Source organism: Coffea arabica, chromosome 2c, assembly GCF_036785885.1.
Source record: "Coffea arabica cultivar ET-39 chromosome 2c, Coffea Arabica ET-39 HiFi, whole genome shotgun sequence".
Lineage (NCBI taxonomy): Eukaryota > Viridiplantae > Streptophyta > Magnoliopsida > Gentianales > Rubiaceae > Coffea > Coffea arabica.
In genome coordinates, this window is record NC_092312.1 from 39,560,762 (window position 1) to 39,578,411 (window position 17,650).

The following is a 17,650-nucleotide window of genomic DNA, read 5'->3' on the forward strand; positions in this document are numbered from 1 at the left end:
AGCCGTCACCTCCGCCTTTCCTTTTCTTTTGCTGTGTTTCCATCTTTTTCCCCCTTTTCGGCTGCTGTTTTCCTATTCTATTTATATGAGGCACTCAACCCTAAAACCCCCAGCCATTTCCTCTAAATTGCAGCTAAAGGAGCTGCCCAGGTCCTCTCTTGCAAGCTGCGACAATACGCAGCTGCAAATAGCGTATATATATATTTTTTTTTTTGAAATTAATTAAAACAAAATTGATAATGAAAACTAAGTAATAAAAAAAAACAACAATTTTACATCAAAATAAACAAACTAAAACAACAAAATTGCCATTTTCAATCTTTTTCTTTCATTTTTCATTTTTCATCATTTTTCACTTTTTTCTTTTTTTTTTCACTTTCAAGAAAGCATTGAATTTAAATTACAAATGACTAAATCATATTTTTTTGAATGCTTTTTCTTTTTCTCTTTCCCTTTTTCCAAGAAATTCTATGATAAAACTTAAAAATAAAAATAAAACTAGAAACTAAAACTAAAAAACGAACACGACAAATAAAAAACTAAAATGAAATTACACCAAAAATTTGGTGTCTACAACATTCCACCAAGAATGGACCGCTCCCTCCAGTTGGAAGACAACAAATGTCACTTGTCTTTCCTCCGCATAGTGCAACGCCGCAAAAATATCAATCATCTTCTCTAGCCACGGCTCGACCACATCAGGGTCTGGTCCTCCAAGGAATTTCGGTGGGGAGAACTTCTGAAATCGTTCAAGGGCCCTATCTTCCCCTCTATATGGTTACCAGGGTTTCCAGGTTGAGGAGTAGGGTTTTGGCCCTGATGCTCGACTAGGTGAGCTAAAAGATCAGTCATGGGCTGGACAGCCGCAGCTACTTGAACGTTAGGATCCACTCCAGGTTCGGGGTTGGGTTCAGGCATTGGTTCCGGATTTCCCCCTTCATTCGAGGGTTGCCTACATCCATGGCCCCGGCCTCATCCACTATGAGTTCCTTCCATTGGATTAACTAATCTAGGCTCGAGGCGCGAATACAAGATACAAACTAGCGAGGTCAGTTAGTCAGACATACATATAATACGTCCACATCAATTCAAAAGCAAATATACATATAACACGACTATATCAAACAAATCACACAGTAACAGTCAGTCAGATACAAGCAAAGGAAATCCTATGAAAGTAAGGGGTCACTCAATAGTACATACTACGAACTAGACCAAGAGTACAAAAGCAACTAACGAAAAGCTCCCTCCCCTAGGGTTCCATCCGTAATCTACAAGAAATCACAATTTCTCTCTTAGGCAGGGTTAATCATCCGCACATCATATAAAGTTCCGTAGAATTAGACGTCTAATTCGCCCAAGTCATTTCTAACCTAGGCTTTCATCCCTTTTCGTATTCGGGTACAAGAATCCAAATAAGATAATTCACCACTCGAGCTGGCCAGTCCCAAGAGTAAATCATCTACATTTGTAATTCCTACCTGACATATGTATCTATATTCTCCAAGTACCAGAATAATGTTTTGAAACCTAGAATACATCGTGATTCATAGGAGATTGTGGTTTACGACTCTTGGATCACATGCTTGAAAGTCATCAATCTGAGTTTGAGTCAAGCTTGATTGTTAAAGCATGCTTAATGGTTGACTTGTTTATTTTTTGAACTAATCTTGAACTGGCATTTCCTAGCTGAGATATGCTTGGGATACAGTGCCCAAACAACTCCAGGTATATGAATTTAGATTGTAGCTCAAAACTGCACCTTGTAATCATGGTAAACCCTGAAAAGTTGCTACGGCAGTTGTGTGTGTCCAGCAGAGATCAGGTACAGAAACTAAGGTAGTTGGTTTTTGCCAATTTTACTTAGATTTCCTTGAGTAGATGGCATTATTAAACAAGCGCTGAGTATCAGGTTTGGTTGCTGAGCAGTTGGGGCACCCATTATTAGTTGATAGAGAATGCATAAGTGCTCTTTCTAGGAGGAATTCTCATAAAAGAAAGATACATATGCTAGTAGATTTCCACATTTGATTGTATATCGGGGAAGGTCCAGTTGAAAATTGGATTTGCAGCAAGACATCCACATTTAGGGCTAAAAAACCACAGAGCTAAATCACTGAACACAGTAGCCTCAAATTTGTCAGAATCCCATATCCATCTTCAAGCAATTTGAATGAGTTTGACCTTTCTTAACCATCCTATTCTTGTGAGAAAACACAGATTCAACCAAAGTCTAATTGCCTGTACTACAGAGGATAAAGAGATAAAAGGAAAACCTTAAAAAGTTCGCACCCATTTACAACATAAAATTGCTAGAAAACCTCAGAAGTACGTCTTAATATAAACAAATAGCACATAGCACCTATATCCAATTTTAATATGCATCAAGGTACCAATAACTACAAAGTTATGGACTCTTAGCTAATATGCACCTTGTGCAAAAGAAGGAAAAGGACAGGCATTTTCCTTGATGTTTTCCTTTTGTGTGGGTAATGCTAATGTAGCAACACAGAAACTGTTGCAGATTAATTTTGGACGAGATTGAAAACAAATGATTTGGAAATGGATGTTTATACAAGTATTTGGACTAATGTGTTGCACATCTATTATTTTAGATAATACTTCCATCTCTAGATAGATTAGAAGAGTTTGAAATTTCCTTTTTTTTTTTGTTTGGCTGGTGGACTAAAAGCTGGATAGGCTTTCCTGTATCTTAATCTATTTCTTTATGTCCATAGCTATTGAAAGCCATATTGTGCTTAGGTAGTCTTATAAATGTAAACTTCATGGAGCTCAAAAAATACTTATTGTTGTGCAGTCTATAGGACCTTGGAAAGATGACTTCATTTGTATTATGTTTTCTGTCCCATGGTTTCTTTGTCTTCTTCCTACTGCTTGAAATTTTCTTCTTATCTCATCTACAAATTGATGCAAAGTTTCTTCTTTGTGCATATAATGAGGACACAATTGTGGCAGACAGCCACAGATTTCTGCTAAATTTGTTTCCTTAATTTCTGGAAAATAGCAGAATAGTTAAATAGTGGTTTGCTAAAGAGGATCTGTAATGTAATGAATTATGTAGTCCTTTTCGCTCCTGCATGTGTTAGTTATGATGGGAATGCGTGTCATAACTGTTTGATTCATACATGCACCCTTGTCTTAAGGCATTTTGGTTTCTCAATTGAGCTGAATCAGGAGTTCCTGTAAAGCACTTAGTCTAGTTGGGAGACTCCAAAGCCGGGAGCAAAACTTGATCAACGTCGTTTTTACTCCTTGGTTACCTAATGTTCTTTGGTGTCAGATCTTGGATATGTTTGAATTGCTATGTGTTGAAAGGAAGCCTTAAGTGGAAATTTCTATTGTCTTTGCACTTTCTTTGGGCCATACATGCAGAGGAAGCATGAGGGTGGGGGGTGGGCAGCATCCCAAGAATTTAGAGTTTCAATAATTTTGCCTTCAAAGTATTAGTATTTCGTACATATCATTAACAAAATTAGACTTCACTGCCTTCAAAATTTACATAAGGTATGGAAGTTTTTTCACATATATTGCCATATAACGTTTGCCTCTCCATGTCCCACTTACCGTTTCCATTCCAACTTTAGAGTTTATCGCAATCTTGTATGAGCTGGTCTTACTGGCAAACAATTTGCTTAGGAGTTGAGATGGGTTTGCCGTGGTTCCCCATGGAAGTTGAGGGATCGAAAGTCGTAAGGAGATTATAGATGCCAACATTTAATAGCCTCGAGAATTAGCCTATTTATGATCATGAGCAAGACCTGTTTTCAATCTATTGCATGGACTAATATGGGCACAAACTGTGTTGTGCTGCTACATGATGAATGCAGGTTTCTGATTTTTAGAGCAACTGTTTGGATATGCTCTCTAAGGATAACCTAACCGATATCCTGAAGCCTAGACTCCATTTGTAAGACCGCTTCTAGATTCTGAATCACCTAAATTTGTAGAGCAGTAAAGCTGCAGTTGTTCATCCTTGGATATACCTCATATAAGGGCTCTAGATGCTTAGCATACCTACTCCACTACATTGGTTGACCTCATGCATCCAAGAGCCTGGCGATGAGTGATGCACTTCATGATTAAGAGCAAATTGCTTAGAAGCATAGCTGGATCACTAAAATTTCTCTGTATATGAAGCATGGACAGTACCCTTGAAGGAATGATTTATGTTGGCACTTGAGCAAGACATCATACATTATCCAGTAATGCTCAAATTTGCCAAACAAAGAGATGTTGCAGAATGAAGACACATGCATATTATGTGATGAACCTGGGAGGAAGAAGTTAGACGCCAAACTTAACAAGTGAAGGTTTCTTCCCATTATAGTTGTAATATGTGTCTCAAATTTCTGCTCATCATACTATAGCATGCAAGCAGTAGTTTGTCTTGGCAGAAGGTCCCTAATTCTTCAGGAATGGACTTCTTTTGGGGTAGGGGATTCATGAGGATGATCATATTACTCAAGAAGTTAATTTCATTTCATTGATGAAGTTATTTGTCTGAAACAAAAGTTGCTGCATATCAGGATAGAAAGCAGTTGAACAAGGCATGACTACAAGGAAACCTAAGATTTAAGATCACTGGACTGAATACAAATTTTATATGGAAGATAAATGGCCTGGGTGATTAATTAACTCTTTAATGATTGCAAGCAAAAAGAGTTTGATTATTAATATTGTCATGTGTTAGCAATTTTTAGGTGTTAAGGTTTCTCTAATAAGTTGACTATTGGAAAGAAGAATCTTTGAACCAGGTCAATTTAGGCTAAATTCTAGGGGTGTGGATGTGGGTTTTTCTGTGTGTGTCTACCTATCAATCTATATCTCTATCTTTCTATCTATATATCTATATCATTGAGCAATTATGCATATCTTTGTTGCCGTGAATTAGTATATGCACTTTAATGGTTTACAATGTAGTGAAGATATGCTGTTTCTATTTATTCTACTCATTCTGCTCTTAAGTCATGAGATTCCACATATTTTCTGTTGCATTTCAGCTGTCAAATATTATATGGGGTGAGGCTGGGGAAGGTGAGGATCATATTGTTCCATATCCAGATGCAAATGAAGAAAAATCTCTAGGTTCATATGGAGATTGTATTAAGAAAGAAAAGAATCAGGAAGCTGTAGATGTAAAAACTGCTGAACAGAAGAAACCTGCTACACAAAGTGATCTACATGGAGTAAAACTACAATGCAGTTCCCAATATGACACAAATGAAGATCTTTCTGCAATGGAATTTGGTGTGGACTCATGGCCTGATCTCTCGTTACCAGGTGCTGCAAAGGCTAATGAAGATACTATGGGTACTGAAACATCCAATAATGTAACAGATATTTGCAAACATGATTTAAGATGCAGTGCATAATCTATTCATGGAGATAATTTCCCTTTGTATGTTGTTATTATAAAGTTTCACTTTTTGACTGTCAAAATTTCCCCAGAAGACAAGGCTGCTCCTCTCGATAATGCTTCTAAAATTTTCCAGAGCCCTCTTGATGATAGTGAGCAAGGCGATTTTGTTGATTATGGTTGGGCTAGTGTTGGGAGCTTTGAGGACCTTGAGAGGATCTTTAGGTAATGCAAAATTCTCTCTCATTCTTAGTTTTGTTCATACAATTAAGGATTAATCTTTCCTACACTCATAGTATATATACTGTCAGCGTTGGATGAATGATAATTATACAAAATTTGAATTTGAAATTCAATATTTGCACACATGTCATGAATCCAATGGTGATAGTGTATACATTGTCAGTGTATATAAGATTTACTCATACATTATACTTTTGCTGTAATGTTAAATTCAAAATTCATGTCATCTATTGTTCTAGACCACTTGACAATAAATAAAGAAAGACTTGATCTAACCCTTGAGGTTAAGCCGGTCAATCACTTTGCATAAGCATTTTCAATAAATTATAAAGATGAACTCTATCGATAAAAAGTGGACAAAGTACATGCGATTGGGTTTCAAGTCTTCTTTTCTTGCCAAAGGTGGAACTACATCCCATGTACATCTAAAACCATAGGTGAACATCTTGAGGCTGGAACTCCTCACACCTAGAAATGGAAACTGAAAACTTTAAAGCAGAGTACGGAGGAATAATTTTGTTCAGGACATGATCATCCAACTCTTTGTAGTTTCAGAATTAGATGCTACAGCTTGCCAAGAAACTGCTAGAAGATGTGATTTTCATGTACAATTCTGACTCATTTGGCTATCAACATGGGCCCCTGAAGTCAAAATAGCAAAATTATGGTGGAACCTTAAGAAGCCAATGCAAACCTCGAATAATCTTATCGGAGTTTTGCCATCCTCTTTATACTGAGTCAAATGTACCATGAGAAACAATGGTTTTAGTTTTCTGTTCTGTTGATTTCCCTGCAAGTATGCTGCAACAAATTAATGACCACATGAAGTTCTAATACCTATTTTTCTCACTTCGTTTCCCCATTTTGTTCTGATGATGTTTTCAATGAGATTAAATTCACAGTCAATTATAACAAGGTCAGTCATGGGTTTGAAGAGCGTCTGAGGACAACTAATTTGGTTGAGCTATTGCAGTGGTACAGGTTTTTTTTTTTTTTTTTTTTTTTAATAATTGAAACTAAAATAGAAAACTATTATAATTACGTTGCATCTTCTTCAGACTCTAAAGTACATGATCGAAAGACCAAGAAGGTCATGAAGAGAAAAAAGAATGACTCTGGGAGCATAAAATTAATGAATTGATGTGTCAGCAAAAAATTATGTAATCCCAGCTTTTGTGTATCGTTCCCTGAACTAGGGCTTGAAATCATACTTCCCTGCTTACAACATCAAACTTTATGTGTAAATACTTATTCTCTGATTAACTCCAATGACCAGCCAAGCTAGTACTAGCTTGATTACTTATTCTCTTTTGTAAGCAGTACTAAAGTAATTACACCATAATGCTCTCTCTCCCTCTTCCTGTCACATTTTCCATGAACACCATCACAGTGGATTTAGGTCAATCTAGATTGAAGTTTTAGATCGCAATTGCATCCTTTTAGACAGAACAGTACTTGAGCAAATTCCGACTGCAGTAGTTGCAGAATTTTTCTGGGTAATTTCTTACATGTGATGTGAAGATAATTACAATCTATGAGCACTGACTCTAATTTTACACACTTATAAATGCCATAAAATTCTTAAATACAATTCAAAGTGGTAGCAACACATGACAATTCAAGCTCAAAGTCTTCTTGCAAGTTCATATTTGTGTCATAAACTGGGAAGGTGAATCTGCCCAGGGTATTTTGCATGTATCTTTCATCAAACATGGCAATTTCTTCTTTTAGTTGGTGATAAACAAGGTAAAGATTTAAAAGAAATTAGACTTGATCACTCTAGGCATAAGAAGAGAGCAATCTAATATAGCCACACCACTCTCTCGTGATATATCTAAATCAACTAATGTACAAGGACTTGAATACTCTTCATGCTCTGAAATCCCTGTATAAACTATAATGCTGGAATATTCACATCGTGTGGCACTGCTGTTTCTGGAAACTCCTCATAAATCTGTCAAATGTTTTGCTAGGAGGACACATTCATATTAGTGTCATCCTAAAAAGAGTAGATTACCTACTAGATTGATTATTTCACCAAATGGATTAGTACACAAGTCTTGAGAAGATTAGTACTAGCTTGATTACTTTACGAGAAGGGTTTTACACAAAGTGTTTGATGATGAGAGCAAGTCAAGAAACTCAGCTTCATCATGTTCAGACACATATGCCATAACTTATTGGCTTCCTCTCTCACTTGTTTAGATATTGAGAAGCTTTTCCTATTTAAGCATCTCCTGATATGCACAAATCTTCTTCTTGCCAGATTTGTGTGTATGGTGTGGGACACCTTTCTGTCTAAAGCTGTAAAAATCGCATTGTTTTGCATATATAAGTGTGAGCATAAGTACCATCTACAACTTCTGGTGAGTAAGGTGAATGCTGGATTCAAATGTGCCAGGGTGCAGCAATTTATCAGAACAATGGCCTTCATTTGTTTGTCTTATAATGTAGTAGTGCAGAGAAACTCAATATTATCCTAGCATGAGGTATGACTTTCAAGCATGCAAGGATAGAATAATCCTTGTCAGGTATTATTGTGGACTCTTACTCCATAAATACTCCTTCATCCAACATAATGGTTTTGGGATGTCTGAGTGTGATTCTGAGTCATGTACAACCAAAAATTTCTATTTGGTAAATGAGGACAAAAGCAGGAACCTAAGTACAGTAGCTCTCATAGAACTACTAGGCATGCTATTTTCAGGCATGGCGTAACATACTGAGTGTCTTGATTAAATAGGTTGGTGGTGTTGATTGAATGGCTTATTACACGTTTATTCTGTCTTCTGACAACTAAAGCAATCACTTAGGCTGGTAGTTTGTACTCAAAAGAGTTGGTGGACTAACATGCAAGCAAATTAATATAAGTTGTTAAAATTGGTTTACTGGCCAAAAGTTAGGGAACTAAGTTTTGGGTGAGACCAAGCTACCTGGTCTGGTCTTGGAATTTGGATTAGTTGTACTAGGCAGCTCTTTCTGATAGAAGTGTAGTAAAAGATGCCACAGAAATCCATGTTATTAAATGTGTGCTGTGAATGGATTAAATGACATGATGTCATTACTGATGTAATAACTGGCATGATGAATTTGGATCATTGGCATGATTAATGACAGTCATCTTTACAACCTGGGCATCATGTAATGTAAGTTAGGCTTGCCAAAATTCTCTAGTAAGCTAAAACTGGATATAATTAAAGAGGATATGGCTTCTTATTCTCTGATTCTGCCCTTATTTTGTTTTTCCATGAAGATTTCTATAACTACTTAGTAATATGAAATTGCGTATGTAAGTGAAGCCGAAATTTGCTTTGGACTATGTTTTCTTGGAGATTGGAGAACAAAACCTGGATGTAAAAGAAAGAGGATGAACACTAGTGAGAAGTAATGTTAGAGAGAAGCGGTGTAGAGAAGAGAAACTTAGTGAGGGCTATTTAAATCATGGGCCAGAGGGCCTAGGAACGGTGAAGTCTAGGTGGCAGAAGTCAGAGATTCTTAGTTGAGATATTTGGCAAGCCTAGCTCACTACAGAAATTGGCAAGTCTAGCTTACACATCCTTGTTCCTGTAACAGAAACATGACTAATTAATGCATCACTCTTGACATCCCGTCTCATTTATTTTATGACACATTCAATAGATAGTAAGCAACATTAAATAGTGTAGTAAAGATGCTAGGCCAGTGACAGTAAGTTGCAGTTGCAGTCCATGCTTCCCCTTTAACGTAGCTGGTTAGACTTTGGCCCGTGATAAGAAAAGACTCTCTGCTTCCCACTAATATTAGAAATTGTTACTTTCAACTCTTTTGGCCAAGCTAGCAAACTTTATTTAGTATTTCAAGTTGGCATACCTCAATTTTGTTAGAAATTGCAAAACTGTTTAACGATTGTTTCTCTGAACTGAAGAAACAGTGGTGTCAAAAGGTGGTCCAGTTTGACACAGGTCATAGGGCCAGTAGGACGGACAAAATATATTTCATTAATAATTTTAGGTAATAAGTAATGAATGGGTTACAATAATGGGGATGATTCTTGACTCTTCCCCATTTTACATTTTGGTCAAAGATAATTTTACATCTGCTTCAGTTTTAGTATCATTAGCATATGAATTTTGTCTTACAATTAAATGTCAGTTCCAGTTCCATCTAGTACTTTATTTTGTGAAAGAGAAGAAATAAAATTTAATTGTCATTTTATTCAGGGGAAGTAGCTAAAAAGTGATAGGAACATTTCATGTGAAGTTTGTGGATCACTCAGCTGACATATAAAGTCTTAGGGCTGACTGTAATATTTTCTGTGTCAAATTAGGAGCCTATCATACACATGCTTCAACTTGCGGTTGAGTGTTAGGAGAAGACAAGGGTACTTATTGTGGATCATGCATGATTAATGAGATAGGTTATGAATGATTCACCTACTTTTGGAAAAGACTTGTTTTTGCCAAATTTTGACGATTTGTAACTCATAACTTATCTGAAGCACTTGTGCTAGTGTCTTGGGTTTCAAAGTTTGTTGGTTTGGTTGCCTATTTTTACCTTTTCTAGCCCTCTTGTATTTCCACACTTTGAATGTCCATTTCCCTTCCCCCCCCCCCCCTTGTTCTTTTCTTGAATTAATATCAAGTGCTTCTCCTGATTTAGACCCAATGAATCAAAAGAGGCTACTTTCTATGCTATTGCATCTTAGAAACTTGGTAATTAGCCCCTTTTGTCATCTGTTGATTAGTTTCTCCTTGGTTAGATGTGAATCCGCATGAGTGGGCTTTCGTGAATTGCTCAAGCAGAAAAGCCAGTACAAGCTTTAGGCTTGACTTACCAGTCTGTTATCATATTAAGATTTTTCTCGTCATTGTTTTGGACTCTGTAGGTATTTGTTAAATTCTTTTTCTGATTGTCTTACACACTGAAAGATAGATTTATATAGGGTGGATGAATTGTTTATGCTGAACATATTAGTGAAACATGAAAACAGAAAATTGAATTCTAGTTTTATGAGAAAGTTATTCTAAATCTTCCCAAGTCAGAAATCCTACTTGGGTGGAAATTGTGGCTATTGTACATTTTGAGGGTGAGTATTGGGAATATTAACAACATCAGAATTTTTGCATGTTGGGGATGTCAGAGATGAAGTGTGACTAAGGTGCTTTTTATAGTGATATAAAGACAATCTCTCTCTCTCTCTCTCTCACCCATACCCCATCATGTGATTCTTTATTATTCTTATTCTTCTAGTTGTTAATGCTATTACTTCTGTGCCTTTGATCTTAATTCATCAGTGCATGATATGAGGTCTTTTACTCCCCAGGACTTCTGGAACTCAATGTCTTTGTTTACTCATCATACCTCAAGACTTAACTCCTGCCTCATGAGACTTCTTGGACTTCATTCACTCCTACGTTAATAAGGGTCTAATATCTTGTTCTGAGAGTTGCATTTAATTCCAATCGCTTTTTGCTTGGCAAATTATTGATTGGCTTTCATGAATCCTGAGTCACATGTTAAATATAGGAAAATAAAAGTAGTCCTACATTGAGCTTCCCAAGGCTTTTGATGAGTAAGCTTACAAAGATCTTGGGCTGGTCTGCTCCTTGCAAATGCATCTTGGTGCTGAGGTTCTTTAATAATTTCAACTCAGAAGCACCAATATAGAGCATAAAGTTTAAACATCACAGGATACTTTATGAAGCAATTCACAGAAAAAAAGGGCATCATACTCTTGATATGCTTATATTCGACTTGGGGTAGTATTCCTCAAGTGCTCTTACCAAAAGTTGTGTTTTCCGGTCCAGAATTTGCAATATATGTCCCTCCATCATTAAAAGATCAAAGTGAACAAAGTAGTATTGGTGTTACAGTTTTCTTTCAACAATGTAGCAGCTTCTTTGCCCCTCCTATCTGCCGACTTTAAGTAAAATTGAGAGGAGAAGGGGCTCTTTTAAACTAGTGTTGAACTCTATCCAAGTCAAGACTTGGCACAGGAGCACAATGAATTTCCTGTTGCAGCACAGTCCGACATTTTATCTTTTTTGTGCTAATAATATGGTCAGCAATGTTGAATTTACCTAGGCCTGACTATAACACTGCATAATTAGTTTTGTGTGACAGTAACCATCTGACCTGATATCCTCACAAGTGACATTTTGCAGCAATGAAGATCCGATATTTGGACGTGGAAGCCTCGTTAATGCAGATGAGCTATGGTCATCTTCCAAAGATGTCACCAGCAGCCCTGAGAAGTCAATTCCCATGTCAGGTGACTCTCCACGTCTGGGGCTAGGCTCACTAAGGAGCACGTCAGAGCAATTTGATGTTCAAGGAGAGTACCTGTCAGATCAAAACCAGTGCTTTACTCCAGGACATGAGAAAATAAACTTCCTGACATCCAATGTCCCGCAGAATGTGAAGTCTTGTGCAGGAAATATAGGATACACCGGAAGTAGCAATAATATCTCAATGAAGGAGAAGGTACTACAGCTATGCCAGATGTAGATGAATTTTCTTCTCTCTCATTACTCTGACTTTTGTCCACTCTCTTCTGCATCATTGTAATTTCTGTTACATGGCCGTTGGGAACAAATTGATTTATTTGTCTTGGAATGCAGACAGCTTTTGAGATGAGTGGAAGTAAGCCAGTATATAACTTGCAGCTTGATTCAGGAAATTTTGCAGTCGCTAACGAGTGTATGGTCAAGGTATATTTTTTCCTACTCCTGGTGAAATTTAATTCCTATTTTGTATGAGGTTCCCATCCTTAGGAAGGTACCCCTTTCTTTCTATTTACTCCACCTTTGTTCCTTTCCTTTCCACATTTTAATGAGAAAAAAAAAACATTTTTTGAATGATCATTTTTTTTGGCACACAAAAGGAACATCGACATGAAGTGATTATCTGAACTTTAGCTGGCTTCTATTCCCCATTAGTGAAGCTTTGTGCATTCTTGTTAACAGCAGCACCATAAATGCTGTCAACCAAGAATTACTTCTGTGGTGTACCTGGAAATGGAATTGCTTATCATTTCATTTCTTAAATCTCCGGAAATGAGTTGCCTATCGGATTTGCTTAAAATAGATATAGATTAGAATTATGTCCAAAAAGAAAACAGAGATTCTTATAGATAATGCTTCAGAAAGAAACACAATTGGAATGTACAATCAGTCTTCATGTCATTAGTCTACCTATTGGTGCAAGAAATATTCAGTAGAAAAGAAAACATGATTAGCGTAACAGTTTCTTTGAACTTTTTCATTTATGCTCTCTTAAATTTGAGTAACGTGGCCATATTAACAGTATTTGCTAGTTACATGGGATGGTTTTCGTTTTAGGTCAGATTGTTTTACTGCTACAGATGTTCATCCCCTTTTTTTGATTGTATTCTTGAGGCAAAAATGGCTAGTGGGTCTATTGTTTCAGAGATAGCAATTTTCGTATATTTTACAGACAGGACCTAGTAAAATATTTTATCCTTGATTGCTTGACTCCAGTGATTAGAATTGAAGACACAGCTGTCAAATTTTTAACCAAACCCTTTTTCTCGTTATCATCACTTAAAGATTCAATATTCCCCCACAACTATAACCTGGCTTTCTTTGAAAAGTAAGCCACAAATTTTCTGTTGTGTGAAATTGAAAAATTTTCACTGAAGATAAGTAGACCTGTTATTTGGTGTCTGTTTCCTGTGACATGTTAGATCTATAATTCCGTGGAACCGATGTCAACCTTAAGGCTACTGCATAACCATAATCTAGAACTTATTTCCATTATCTAGAATAGTCTTTTTCAAATTATTTTAGCCACATGATAAGTTGCCTTTTTAAATTTGCAGTTTTCTTCAATTATGAATTTCTTTTAAAGTAAATTCTCTTTTTCTTAGATGTTCATATATCACATGTCAAATTACTACTTGGATTTAACAAAATGACTGAAATTACTACCTTAAAGTAAATAGAGTGATCTACCCAACAGGACGAATAGGTCATATGGAGACCAAAAATGGTATTCTGAAAGTCATATAGGTTCATCAAATAAGACTAGGGGAACCTGAACAAACAAAAATCATCTCATACTAATCTGAAGATATAAAAGCTGTTCTGTTGTTTCAGTATCACGCCTTTTTGGTACATTATTCATGTGCTCTTAATGGTTTCTTTACTTTAGAACATCAGAGTGTTGCTCTAGTTGTTTTCTTGTATGCAGGGGAATAAGCAAAAGAAGTTGAGAGGCTGGAAAAAATCAGCAGAAAAAAGTGAAGGCAGGCATTTGCAGAATTTACAAGGATGGACTCAAACTGGAAACCAGTTTCTTCAATTTGATGCCCCATATGCACCAAATATGGGTCAATCTAGCTCATCTTTGGTGTTCAGTCAGCAGACACAATTTCAAGGATCAGAGTCTTCACATTACAAGCATCTCTCTAGTCCACTTTTGACTTCTTTCATTCATGGTACTATGGCAAAGCAGTATACCGCTATGCCAGTTTTGTCGCAATTTCATTCTGGAGAAGTTAGCCAGCAGCCTGCCATTTCCAGCTATGTGGTTCCTGGGCACTTGAATCCTTCTACTGAACCTTCTGTTAAGTCTTTGACAATGACTCCTCAGGAGAAGATTGAGAAATTAAGGAGGCGACAGCAAATGAGAGCAATGCTTGCAATTCAGAAACAACAGCAGCAGTTTGGCAATCAAATGTCATCTACTGAATATTCAGCTATGGAAGGAGAAAATATTGAAGCAGAGGAAAACCTTTCAACAGTTGCGTCTCTTGAGCCAAATTCACCCATAGAACAAGATGATTCCAATACCGCATGTGTGCCGCATGATGATTGCTCAGTCCAGGATTCAATACTATATCAACTTCAGGATATTGTAGCAAAGGTTAGAGCAACTGCAGTTTCGTTTCTTTCCTGGTGGATGTATTTACTTGCTAAATAATGCGCATAGTCTGTGCTTAATTTCCTTGCAGTTGGACATGAGGATAAGACTTTGCATTAGGGATAGTCTGTTTCGACTAGCTCAGAGTGCTAGTCAAAGGCAGAATGCCAGTGATACAAGCAGTAACAATAAGAGCAACAGAGATGAAGTTCTCAGCAAAGAAGAAATTAACACTCATAACAGGTTAGAGAATCTACTGCCATTCATGCTAAATATTGATGAATGATATGTATTGCTGAAATGATATCATAATTTCATCCTAAAAGTTGTTGAACCATACAGTTTTAGTTATTAACTCACAGGCATCAATTATATTGCTTTACTGGATACTGGATAACTTGGAAATAAGTTGCAAAGCGGCTTTCCAGATAACTATATAACAATCGATGTACTGCATACATGCTTCTAAGTGCTGTATTTCTAAGCTCAATTAGAAATCATGAAGTCTCCAAAACTTCTCAACTCCTTTCAAGCACCAAAACTGTGTATTAGTAGCACCCAAATAGAAGGTTTCACTTTGTAACTTTACATTATTTGTTGCATTCGTGTAATTTGACATAGACAAGTTAAAACGAGAGAGAGAGAGAGAGAGAGAGAGAGAGAGAAGCCTAGATGTTCTCAGTATCACACATGAGAGCCATTGACATCTTTACCTTGAGTGCTTGGTAGATAGCATATATACCAAATTACTGAAAGAGTTCTTTCATAGTTGGGAACAATTTCACATTTCTCACTTTTCTCCTGCATTGATAGCATGGAACTCAACTAGCAGAGTATGCTCTGATTTTTCTCATGCTTAATTGCGTATTTTGATTTTTTCAACTATATTTATCTCTGACAATTTTCTTCATCCTGTTATTAATTGGAACATGAGTGAAAAATTGAATGAACAACCAATGCAGATTTTTTCAGATTATTACCTTAGCCGCGTTAGTGCATTGAATAGATTATCATTAAGATTGAAATCTCCAGTTTGTTATGTACGCAATGGTATCCTGCATTGAAATTATCAGTTGGCAGTACATGTACCCAAGAGTGTCCTGATTGTACTGTTGTTTACTGTGTCATTGCATTTGGATAAGATGTTTATTCTTGCTTAGAGAAAGAAATCGTGATGTTTATTCAGGAACATACTTGAAGCAAATCTAGATTTTCATGGTGGAGTTGAGCATTGTTAAACCTTCATCCTCCAATTCTATTTTGTCACAGGTTTCTGAAGGCATCTGAAGCAGAGACAGAAACCAACCCAATCGACCGCACTGTGGCTCATCTGCTGTTCCATAGGCCTTTAGAGCTCACAGGAAAGATTGTTGGGACACCTGAACCAAACTTATCAGCTAAGATCCTCCACTATGACAGGCAAGCATCTAGCTCAATGAGCTTGCAAACTAACAATTTGCCTCAAAGATTAGAGAACAAGCAAATTCTATCCCATGAGGAATCAGAGGTTCCTTGCCTATTTCGTAAAGAGAATCAGTTGGAAACATCTGAAAATACATTAACCGCCAGAGCTGCAGAAACTGGAATAATGAAAGTCGAGCCCTCCCAGTGAGAACTGAAGTAACAAAATCTTTAGAAGGGTAATTCCTTCCTTTATCTCTTCCAAACAGTATTAATTTGCATTTTATGTGTATATTATGGATTAACTAGTAATGAGCCACTCTTTCATTGTCAGCCCACTGGTACCTGTCTGTCATGGTTTTGGAAGGTCCAATGCCATAGCCATGACCATGGAAGAAGTCGCTCACTGGAAGTTCATAAAATCTATATTCCCTTCAAAAGGGAGTATATCATATGTCCGAAGTTCCTATTCTGGTTGACTAGAATATTGATGTCGTCACACGTCCTGTTGCGAGATCTGAAAGTAGATTGAAGCTACCAAACTTCTACATATATGGCCGCTTCGCATATTGCTCATTTGACTAGATTAACTTGTTTGTGTCAACTTATTTATACCTGCGTGATCTGTTTGCTAGACGTGTCAGTTACATCTTCATTTATCCATCTTGGTAGATTCTTGCTGGTCATAATTGTATCTGTAACATAATTCAACTATCTCCTCATCGATCTTGGACTTTAATTGAGCAAGACGTGAAAAAAACTTGCACATTTTTATGGACAGCGGAAGTATGTTTAAGGTAGATTTTCCGTTTCCGATTGAAGTGTTTTCGTTAGTCTATTAGTGGCGATAAAATATTCTTATTATTTATTGCAGATAATATTTTTATAACTCTTTCAAAACCTTGAGTGAATTTGTCACGTCCCAAGCCCATCTCGATCCAGGATGCAACAGACCACAGAAGATTATTTGAAAAAATACTGTAGTTTTGTTGTTATGTGTGAATGTGTGACGCCCCTGCTTCTCTCAAGGGCGAATCCTAGGGTATCGGTGGGACGCCTGCCTAACTCGCGTTAGGACTCGAAACACAAAACTAATAAAACTATATTAAATCAAAAGAGAACTGTTTATAATATATACAACCACCAAAAGTTCTATTTACATTTTCAAAAGTATCAAGTCAAACCACTATAATATACTATAACCACAACCAGCAGAAGATAGACCCTAAGGAGGGTCCTTATACAAACCACCAAAACAAAAACAAACATACTATATGTCTAACTATTACAATCAAACCTAACTATATTAGTGTACGTGCCAAAAGTCCCCGCATCGGCCCCTGCTAAGGAAAATAAAAAGAAAGGGGTAAGTTATATGCTTAGTAAGTAAACATGGGCGAAAGCGTAAATTTCACGTAACAACAGTTACACAGTAAGAGTAAAGCAAAAGCAGAAAAGTAACATCACATAATAAGGATACAAGTGGCTCCAAAGCCAATTCATGTGCTAGGTATGATCTCCTGCCGACACTCCGTCGACCACAACTAATGGTCCGTAGAACTTCACTTGTACTCCCACCGTACACCTTATCACCCTCTCTGGCTAGACACCTCACAAACTTGCTCGAGCGAACGAAATTAAGTTTGGTTCACAAGCTCGGGTCACAAACTTGGTCCACATAATCGGTGAACCGGATTCACAAACTTGGTGACCTCAACCAGGTTGGACTGACTTCGACCAAACCCTAACCGGCTCGAATAGTCCATC

The 17,650-nt window shown here is 37.0% G+C and overlaps 1 protein-coding gene across 12 annotated transcripts; it reads left to right on the plus strand.

Moving 5' to 3' along the window:
• Positions 1 to 3,865: 3,865 nt before the first annotated feature.
• LOC140004360 (protein LNK2-like) lies at positions 3,866 to 16,683 on the plus strand. 12 transcript variants are annotated; one of them, XM_072075919.1, is made up of 9 exons: positions 3,866 to 4,331; positions 5,022 to 5,331; positions 5,473 to 5,602; positions 11,751 to 12,082; positions 12,220 to 12,309; positions 13,793 to 14,485; positions 14,574 to 14,725; positions 15,752 to 16,122; positions 16,218 to 16,683. In XM_072075919.1, exons 2-8 carry the CDS (start codon positions 5,233 to 5,235, stop codon positions 16,092 to 16,094), a joined length of 1,839 nt encoding a protein of 612 aa, XP_071932020.1. In that variant the 5' UTR covers positions 3,866 to 4,331; positions 5,022 to 5,232; the 3' UTR covers positions 16,095 to 16,122; positions 16,218 to 16,683. The 12 variants fall into 12 exon arrangements, with proteins under 12 accessions (XP_071932020.1, XP_071932022.1, XP_071932023.1 ...); XM_072075921.1 differs by having other exon boundaries at positions 5,022 to 5,301; positions 5,470 to 5,602; XM_072075922.1 differs by having other exon boundaries at positions 5,022 to 5,301.
• The last annotated feature ends 967 nt before the right edge of the window (positions 16,684 to 17,650 follow it).

Coding starts and splice junctions, on each gene's coding strand:
- LOC140004360 (XM_072075917.1), top strand. CDS start 5,233: ATGACACAAATGAAGATCTTTCTGCAATGGAATTTGGTGTGGACTCAT. Junction 12,310..13,792: donor CTAACGAGTGTATGGTCAAG/GTATATTTTTTC, acceptor GTGTTGCTCTAG/TTGTTTTCTTGTATGCAGGG. Junction 14,486..14,573: donor TTCAGGATATTGTAGCAAAG/GTTAGAGCAACT, acceptor ATTTCCTTGCAG/TTGGACATGAGGATAAGACT.